The sequence below is a fragment of the Martes martes genome (genome assembly GCF_963455335.1).
Source record: "Martes martes genome assembly, chromosome: 1".
Classification (NCBI taxonomy): Eukaryota; Metazoa; Chordata; class Mammalia; order Carnivora; family Mustelidae; genus Martes; species Martes martes.
Genome location: NC_137888.1, coordinates 74,621,093 through 74,631,704, shown reverse-complemented (window position 1 = coordinate 74,631,704; position 10,612 = coordinate 74,621,093). Strand labels below are relative to the sequence as shown.

Sequence of the window (10,612 nt, the reverse complement as noted above, 5' to 3'; positions counted from 1 at the left end):
ACCATATGATCCAGTAATTCCATTACTGGGTATTTAACCGAAGAAAATGAAAACACGGGGCACCTGGGTGGCTCAGTCATTAAGAATCTACCTCCAGCTCAGGTCATGATCCCAGAGTCCTGGGATAGAGCTCCACATCAGGCTCCCTTCTCAGCAGGAAGCCTGCTTCTCCCTCTCCCACTGCCCCTGCTTGTGTTCCCTCTCACTGTGTCTCTCTGTCAAATAAATAAATAAAATATTTTTTAAAAAAGAAAATGAAAACACTAATTCAAAGAGATATATGTACTCCTGTGTTTATTGCAGGTTTATTTACAATAGCCAAATATGGAAACAACCCAAGTGCCCATCAATAGATGAATGGATAAAGAAAATGTGGTATATATGATGTGGTATATATATGATGCAGTGTGTAAATATATATAAGTTATATATATGTGTGTGTATATGTATATACACACACATACACATATACATACTTACATACAATGAAATACTATTCAGCCATAGAAAAGAGTGAATCTTGCCATTTGTGACAACCTGGATGGACCTAGAGGGTATTATGGTAAGTGAAGTCAAAGAAAAACAAATGCCGTATGATTTCACTTATATGTGGAATCCAAAAAACAAAACAAAACAAATGAACAAACAAACCAAACAGACTCAAATACAGAGAACAAACTGATGGTTGCCAGAGGAGAGGTGGGTGGGAGGATGGCCAAAATGGTAAAGGGGATTATAGTACAAACATCCAATTATAAAATAAACAAGTCAAAGAGATGAAAAGTGTAAGGATAGCATAAGGAATATACTCAACAATATTGGGAAAATTTTTATGGTGACTACACACGGCAATAAGCATTGAATAATGTATAGAATTGTCAAATCACTATGTTGTACACCTGAAACAAATATAATATTGTATGTCAACTAACCTTCAATAAAAAAATGCCATCAATTTTCTCTAAACACATCAGCAGTAAGCATTTTTCATACCAAAGCATATACTCCTAAGGTAATTAGTATTGTAAAGAATCATCAATCATTCTGTGTTCCTATATAAGACTATTTACCATATGACATGAAGTTCTATTTCTTCTTGTTTTGTAAATATCATATAACATGTATGACATGTATCAATATATAATAAATCAAGAAAGTCTTAAAATCAATGTAAACATGTAATTATTTCAGAGTTTTTAAAAGGAGCCTAAAGTAAGGGATTAAATTGTAATAGGGAGACTGCCATGACTCTAAATGCAGAAATAAGAATCAAGAATCATAGATTTCCATTTATGAAACATATGAGAGATCAGAGGACTAAAATATTAATCACTGATTGTGACATAGTCATTTTCTTTTTTTACCCCAGTACAGATCTTTTATTTTTTTCTTGTTCTTTCTCCCTTAGTATGTGTCACCTTCCTATTTTCTTGTTTTCCCTTTATTGAACCTAATTCTTCTATACCATTATTCCTAACAAGCACTTCCTTTCCTATTTCACTAGATTTATCTTCACTTTTTCTATGCTTATCCCTACTATCTGACCATTCTCTTTAAACAAAGCTTAGCTATTTATTGTTTATTAATTATTGTCTTTGTCCCTCCCCACTATTCCTTACCTACCTTTCCTCCACTCCAAACACACACACACACACACACACACACACACACACACACACATTCACATTAAACTGGAAGTTCCATATCTTATTCACTGCAATGATCCTGCAGAGAACAGTGCCTGATACATACTAAAGGCTCGGAGTGTATGTACTGAACGACTGAAATGAATGAATAGTATATCTTTACATCAGATTAAATCTCTTCACTTCCATACCATCAATTTTGTTTGTACATCTCTTATCACACTTCATCCTACAATACAGTTCCTGGTCCAGGTGTGTTGGACAGATACCATTTTCCATATCCATGGCAAATTCCTTAAGATCCATCACCAAATCTTCCAAAGACCTAGCATATTCCATTGCATGTAGGAGGAACCCAGTAGGCTAACTAAATTATTTAAAAACTCTTGGGAGGGGCACTCAAAAAGAGCTTCTAGATGCTAAAGTAGTTATTCCTAGATTGCAACTAAGAAAATTTTCAAGTCTATTCTTCATCAATTCAATCTGTCCCCAGATTGCTAAGAGAGTTTCAAGTCTACTTATCATTTCATTATTACAAGGTAACTTTTAATGATATCAATCTACAATAACCTCACTTGTTTATTCATACTGCGAGACACTCAGTACTGGGGATACAAAAGTGATTAAGATACTGCCCCTCCATGAGGCAGCTCACAGTCTAATGGGAGAGGGTAACACTGATATGATAAATGGAATGCAGTATAAAAGGTCTAATAGTTTAAAAACGTATGATGCAGTGAGGGAATAGAGGGAGAGGTCAACTGCCCTGGGGAGATCAAGAAGACTTCTTAAAGGGACTGAGTTGGGCTTTTTTTTTATTTTATTTTACTGTATTTCATCTAATTTAATTTTTTGAGTAGTTAATGCTTTCACATCATTCATAATCTGAAAAGAAAAAAAAAAGGTAACACAAACACAACAACAAATGCTGGTGAGCATGTGGAGCAATAGGAACTCTCATTCATTGCTGGTAGGAATGCAGAATGGTCAGCCACTCCAGAAGATATTTTGGAAGTTTCTTACAAAACTAAACATTCTCTTACCATACCATCCAGCAATCGTACTCCAGGGTATTTACCCAAATGAACTGAAAGCTTACATCCACACAAAAACCTACACATGGATGTTTATAGCAGCTTTATTCATAATTGCCAAAACTTGGAAGCAACCAAGACATCCTTCAGTAAGTGAATAGATAAATAAACTGTGGTACATCCAACAATGGAATATTATTCCATGCTAAAAAGAAATGAGCTATCAAGTCATGAAAAGACATAGAAGAACCTTAAATACGCATTACTGAGTGGAAGAAACATCTGAAAAGGATGCATACTGTATGATTCCAACCATTTGACAGTCTGGAAAAGACAAACCCATGGAGAGTAAAAAGATCAGTAGTTGCCCGAGGTTAGGGGAGGAAAAGGGATAAAGAAGCAGAGCACAGAGGATTTTAGAGCAATGAAACTATTCCATATGATACTGTACCAGTGGATACATGTCATTATGAATTTGTCAAAACCCATAAAATGTACAACACCAAGAGTGTACCCTAATATCAAGTATGGACTTTGGCCAATGAAGTGTCAGCGTGGATTCATCAGTTGTAATGAATGTACCATTCAGTTTGGGATTTTGATGAGGGAAGCTGTAATGTGTGGGGGCAAGACGTATAAGAGTATAGAACTCTATGCACTTTCTGCTTAATTTTGCTGTAAATCTGAAAGTTCTCTAAAAAATAAAGCCTATTAAAAAAAAAAAAAGAAGAAGATACAGTGAAAAGTATTTTTCTTGTCCTTGACCCCTGGCTGTTCAAGTATCCTCTCTAGAGGCACCAATGGTTCTAGTTTCCTGAGTATATTTCCAGGGATTTTGAGGTCTATGGAAACTATCTATATCGTATATCATATCTATAGATATGATTTCCCTCCTTTTTCCTCAAATGGTAGCATATGACACATTCTGTTTTGCATCTTTTGTCACCTAATTATATACCTTCGAGATTTTTCCATATTGGTACATGGTTTATGTCTCTTACCAAAACATTTTGGCTAATATCTTGGCAACAACATTAAACAACAATTGTGATCATGAATATCCTTATCTTGTTTCAAAGGAAGCTGGATCTGAAAGGATAAATATGAATTAGAACTCTCTCAATTTTAAGTAACAGAAACCAACTTTGGTTGGTTTTTTGCATGTTTAAGCAAAATGGGGGCAAGGTATTATATAGAGAGAAGGTGTCTCACAATTCATGGGCAACAGAAACCATGGGAGGGCCCTCTGTCTGTCCTGTGCTCCTCTTCATATGTCTGTTTCATTCTTTCTTCTTAGCATTCTCTGCCACTCAGTCACATTGGAGGTAGAGGATGATTCACTCACAGTGGCTAAGTGCATGTTACAGATTAAACCACAAAGTCATATTTTCCTTCAGTCCAAAAAGAAAGGATTCTGACAGTTCCATTCTGGTCCAAATAATTGCGATGATGAGAAAAGTGTCACATTACAAACATCACTGCTGGGGACAGAGGTAAGGAACTAGTCCTTAATGACATAATTTTGAGCTGGGCATTTACTCTAAAGGCAAGCCTACTACAATGTATAAAAATACACATGTATAAATAAACATGTATTTTAGGAAGCTATAAAGCAGTTGGTTATGATTTCTTAAAGCTTCTGAGCTTCTTTAAGATCCTCTGCCGTAGGTTGATTTCTCTGGAAACAGAGCCTAAGGCAGGGATTGGATGCATATCAATTACTGAGGGAGTGCACAAGAAAAACTAGTCAGGGAGAGTTCAGCAGAGCTGGGAAGAAGAAAAAGTGAGAAAGCATGTAGTCTCAGGTAAAGTCCAGCCATGGCCTGATCTACAAGAATCCTTTGCAGAGTTTTCACTCCTTCAGATGAGAAGGCAGGCCTTTTGCAGCCCCTCGGCTGTCAGTTACTAAGGGGGATACCCAGCTTTTTTGTCAAGGCTTTTCCCATCATCCAAGGGCAATTCCTTGGAGAAGGAGCTGTAGCTATGAGCTTTCACCAGGCAACAACCACAGCAGCTTGTGGGGAAACACCAAAACAGAATCAACTATACCCTATGTTAATAAACTTCCTATCAAAATGTCAACAACAAAAGGAGATAACATGATGTTGCAACACCTGAAAAATATGATGCAAAGAGAGTTAGCTCTGCCATGAAATCCTCTGCCCTTTATATATCTTCCATTTTTTCACATTTCTTGTGGTTGGAACACAAGTTGGAAATCGGAACAGAATCAACCAAGAGGTTAACATTTACCAAGCACTTATCACATGACTCACACTGTGCTCAGTGTTGTTTAGAATAAAAAGAAAAGCAAAATGAGGATTCTGTCATAGGTCAGGAGGAGAATTTGAGGAAGAAAACGAGATTTACATATGCAAGCAAATAATCAGACATAACAACACTAAACCAAGTGTATCATACCGGGAGAGTCTTAGAGTTAAGTTCCAGTACAATGCTTACTCTATAAACTTGAGTAATGGTGCTTAATACCTTTGCTCATTTATTGAGTGGAGTTTGAAATATTTTCCACCAATGCTAAGGGAAGCTGAGGAAGATAACAATGGTAAATTGTTATAAATAACATAAAGGCAAGGACTAGAAGACACACCAACTACATGTTGTTATTGGGCAGGTTCTGTTACACAGAGACGATAAGGGAAAACCACAGACATTTGCCTACGCATTCATCTCCCTGGTGCGAGTGGGCATTGTTCTGTACCCCGTGGCAGGATTAGAAATACCGCCAGGGAACAAGTACACAAAGTTGTTATGGAAACCAGAATGCTTCAGCTCAGAGTTATTTACGGAGAACTTTCAGGATTACCACATTCACTAAAATCAAATCTGTTTGGCTTCCCTGTGTGCCAGTACATTCCAATCACATCTCTGTATTGAAGGGTCCTTCAGTCAGCTGCACTGAGTGAATAGAGATTCAAGAGTCCCTGGATGATGGTTACATCACAAAAGTATAATTTATGTGTGGCCTTTCTGCAATACTTGTTCGGTGCTTGTTCACACTTGCCCCAACCATTGTCAAGTTTGCTAGCTTCTGTACTATAGGAACAAGGGGCTGTTGCCTGCCATTGGCGGGGAAAACATTTCCGCCAATACAGCTACTGTCTGTGTTGCCCAGTACTCAGATAGCAGGACTCGTCTCTTCACATTCTCTCCGCTCAACTTTCAAGCTAGATGGAAACAGCTGCCTCTGGCCATCATCTTTGTCCATAATTGTGAATTAGAATTTTTCCAGCTACCCAATTCTTTGAAAAAAGTTGTAGGGTTGGGGTTTTTTGTTTGCTTGCTTGCTTTGTTTTGTTTCTTGAGAGAATGAGAATTTTCATAGCCTTTGAGGGATCTTTTGAACCATTTGATGTTGCAACAGATGAAACTGTGGAAGCTGTCAAGCTGATGATAAAGGTATGTACTTTGTCCCCAAGCCACTAAGATGTCCACTAATTTAAACTACGCCATGGCTTTAAACTATACATGGGGTAGAGATAATATTAGGTACATTTTCAGCAAAGAGGAAACTAAAACTATTTGAAAATACCATTATTTGCTTACACAATAGTTTGATAAGAAGATAGTAACCATGGAGGTGTTAGACAGGAAGCAAACTGAGTCAGTAAATTCTAAGGAAAAAAAAAATTTGACTTCTCCTTATGAAGTGTGTGGGTTGTGCACTGTCCTTTTGCTCTTCATAAAAGGACAAAAACAGGACATTAACTCTAAACTAGCTAAATAGAGCATGCCAGTTGTTGGATGGTACATTTGGTGAGCAAGCAACTGTAAAGATGCAAAGGATTTTGGAGGTAGAGAGGACTTCAAACAACCCTGAACTACAGCCTCATTTTGCATCCAGGGAGACTGAAGCTCAGAGAGGTTGACCAGCTTACCTACAATTACAGAACCGGAATAAGAAATAATTTGGATTCATGGGCGCCTGGGTGGCTCAGTGGTTTAAAGCTTCTGCCTTCGGCTCAGGTCATGATCCCAGGGTCCTGGGATCAAGCCCCACATCGGGCTCTCTGCTCCACAGGGAGCCTGCTTCCTCCTCTCTCTGCCTGCCTCTCCGCCTACTTGTAATCTCTGTCTGTCAAATAAATAAATAAAATCTTTTAAAAAAAGAAATAATTTGGATTCAGTAGCTTTCTCATAAGGAAATAATACAGGAAATTAAGACAAATATTTAGGTCTTGACTATCAGATGGTATTTAACTTGGAGATGATCATTCCCATCTAGTAAGGTGCATTTATTGAATCACAGTTACATTAGTTAATAGAGATTACTGTGATTACTGAAACCTAGATCTTCTAACACAGAGGCTCTTAATCTTTCTATGTCTTGAATCCCTTTGGCAGTCTAGTGAAGCCTATAGACTCCTCAGAATGTCTTCAAATGCGTACAATAAAATACATACGAAGAAAAGAAAACCAACTATATTGGAAAATAATTTTCAAACATTAAAAAACAAATTTGTGATATAGTACACATGGGCTTCTTTATTTACACCTTATCAAATTTTAGCAATGCATCTAATAACTTGTAATTTCAAAGTAGTGATCAGTATATTTTGAGATTTTTGCAACAACTATAATGATATAAAAATAATCTGTGATTTCTATTGGTGACGAAGTCATAGGTATGGCCAACTACTGCTTCTTTAGTTTGTTGCCTACATACGTAATTGAAAGAAAATCTCAGTTTGATTTAGAGTTAATAAAAACAAAACACAGTTTTTTCCCATCTAAACCCTATTCATAACCTTCTGGAGAGGCCTATAGGCTCCAAGTTAAGAACCCCTGCCTCATACTTCTTCATCTGTCCAAAACACTTTTATAATGCTCAGTGGAAAAAAATGTAAAAGAAGAGAGATTATATTACTGGGGGTCTAGTAACATCGAGATATACTGTTTTCATAATATGCTATTGATTTTTAAGGATTATTTCCACATTCCTCTCTCTGAAGATGAACAAGGCAGGTGGTATCTGGAGCTAATATATGCTGGAGCAGCCCTAAAGGACAGCTGGAGTCTTGCTGATGTTGGAATATCTTTTGGTTCAACTCTCAAATGCTTTGTTAAGGTATGATGATCAGAACAACAATTGTTCTAGATATCTACCTCATTTTGAATAAAGTTGTGGATAATTCAACAAAAGTCATTTCATAACTTAGAAAGAAGTTTTCTCTTCTTGCCTTCTCCTCTCTTCCATTTGTCTAACTGGTCTTATGCACAATTTCTGATGTACTGGAAAGTAAGGTGTAGAGACTAGAGGGAATTTCCCTTGTTAACTCCTTATCTCCCTTCCTTTCTCTGTCCCCCTGTTGCTGCCCAAACTGTCATCCCAGAACATCTCACGAACCAATATTGGAATGAGGGCAGGGGTGGATCTGAAATATTGATGTTGAAAGAAAATTCAATCACTTCCTTGGATCCCCAGTGGATTAAGGGCAGGGGAGTGAGGAGAGGTAAGAAATTCTCAGCAACAATAAGAATGAAAGGGCAATTTCTACATCCAAATCCAGCCAGAGTAGTCATTCATGAATTAGGTGTACATACCTACACCTGGAGACAGCCTTTTCCATTTATAGTGTCCTTAATTAGTGGTGTTTAATTGGGGGTCCCTGGATGGGTTTTAAGAACTTTACAAAACCCTAAAATTACAAAATATGCAAAATTATGTGCCTAGAGATTTTCTGGGTGGAGGATCCTTAATTTCTGAAAACTTCTTTTTCTTTTTTTTTAAATTTCTGACAGTTTCTTCAGGAGACAGGTGACCTAAAGAGTTTAAGCGTTGATTTCTAGGGAAGAAATGTTATTCAATACTAGTTCTTTATTCTATACGAAAACATGAGACTCAAGGAACCAAGTAACTACGTACACATTCTCTGCTAAATGGGGCACTAATTTTCTCATTTTAACATTAAAATTTTTTTATGATAGCCAAAGCTAACTTTTTTTGTTTTTTAATATATTTCATTGATTGACTAAGTAGGAAGTCTATGTTTCAAAAAAATCTAAAATAGTTATTACTAACTAGTAAAAACAGGACACAGAAAAATTAGTATTGTGTGATTCCATTTAAGTAAATAAAAAATAACATATTTGTACGTGTGTTTGTAATGTTCTATGAGCATTTATTCATGTATTATTGTTATATTCTTGAAGAATGTTTAATTATCAAAAAGATAAATAAAGACAACTCTGATTTCTTCTTTTCTCCTTCTGACACTAAGAAAATTATAGTATAATCCTTCTTTAGGCAGACTAAATTCCATCTCATTCCTTTTTTTTTTAAATCTCATTTCGTAAATGTCTTTCCTTATGTATTTAAATATATTTATATACTATGTTTTTGGTACTGTATAGGATAAACCCTTTAAAATATCCTGGAATTTTCCAGTGCCAATAATGATGTTTGAGACTTTGTTGCTTGCTTACCTAGAGATAGCGGCACAAGTTTATTACTGATATTTGAGCAGCTGGAGGGATGGGATTGAGCCACAGCTATTCAGGGATGTACATAATGTGTGTTAAGAGCGTGAATAGTATACTATTATTTAACTCAGCACTGGCTTTCTTTCCCTTAATTTAAAATTCTAACTTTTATTTATTTTTGAATAGTGGTACATTCACATAGATGACAAAAGATATAAAAAGTATATACAGTAAAAAGTCTTCCTTCCACCTCTGGCCCCCAGTTTCCCTTCCCAGAGGCAACCTATTTCATACTTTTACTTATAAAAATATTCCATAAATTCTGCCAATAAAACATCATCTATCACAGTGGTGCAAGCCGTCTTTGCACTGAACTCTGACCTTTCCCTGGAGTTTAAACTCTCAGTGGAAAAAATAGAGTATAGAGGTAAAATGGGTTTACTCAAGAGAGGCAGAATATAATTACGCATCACAGAACTGGCCAACACACAGGGTTTAAATAAAAATGTTCAAGTTCCATGGAAATCTTAGTGATCTTAATCTTCACCTTCTCCAGTAGAATCACATTTAGAAAATTTCATATGACTGGTTTTGGGAAGAAAAACAGTATCTTGAAACTTAAGGAAGAGAATTACCTGCAAAGACCATAAATATTGGTTTTTCATCCTGACTTAATTCCTGTTTAGATTAAATTATAAAAAGAGGCCTATTTCAAAATTCCACACTATTTACTATGTATGGATAATAGTAGTCTAAAATGGGATTACAATGACAAAAATACTTCGTGAAAATATCCCATGCCTCAGAGAATGCAGTCAGACCAGTTCTAAGCTATCTAATCTATTTTATGTAACAAAAGGCTGCATTCTAAGTCATGTTGCTGCAATTAGATATACACAAATTTAAGTAGTACCTTTCCTATTTAACTATGCTACTTTATGCAGTTAGTTCTACCTTCTGAGAATCATGGAAAGCTAGTCTCTTCATTTATTTTGCACAACTTAGACATATCAAGATGTAAATAATATGCTTTTGCAAAGTTTAAAAATTTGCCAAGTAAGCAATTTTCTTTTTTAAAAAAATATAAGTAGAGGGGATCCTGGGTGACTCAATCGGTTAAGTGTCTGCTTTCACTTCAGTTCACAACCCCAGAGTCCTGGGATCAAGCCCACATTAGGCTCCCTGCTCAGCATGGAGTCTGCTTCTCTCTCTCCCCCTGTCCCCACAACCACCCCCTACTTGTGCACATGCACGTCCTCTCTCTCTCTCAAATAAATAAATAAACTCTTTTTAAAAATACAAGTACACATTATGTGATGCAAAATAAATCCAAAGTATTTGGTTTCTTTATTGTGCTTATATTTTGTGTGAATTACATTTTGCTTGTGTGAAAAGAGGAAAAGACTTTAGATAAATTAAGAGATGAACTGCTCCTAAATACATTTTTTAAATAGTCACTATATCTTCCAGTTTCCCTGTGTATTATACCTT

The 10,612-nt window shown here is 36.2% G+C and overlaps 1 protein-coding gene across 1 annotated transcript in view; it reads left to right on the top strand.

Moving 5' to 3' along the window:
- Nucleotides 1-6,007: 6,007 nt before the first annotated feature.
- ANKUB1 (ankyrin repeat and ubiquitin domain containing 1) overlaps nucleotides 6,008-10,612 on the top strand; it is a gene marked incomplete at both ends in the record, with an annotated part of 31,682 nt that continues 27,077 nt past the window's right edge. The window contains 2 exons of the mRNA XM_080821399.1: nucleotides 6,008-6,097; nucleotides 7,623-7,766. Of these exons, the coding sequence (XP_080677525.1) occupies nucleotides 6,008-6,097; nucleotides 7,623-7,766 (234 nt within the window). The remainder of the gene's footprint in view (nucleotides 6,098-7,622; nucleotides 7,767-10,612) is intronic.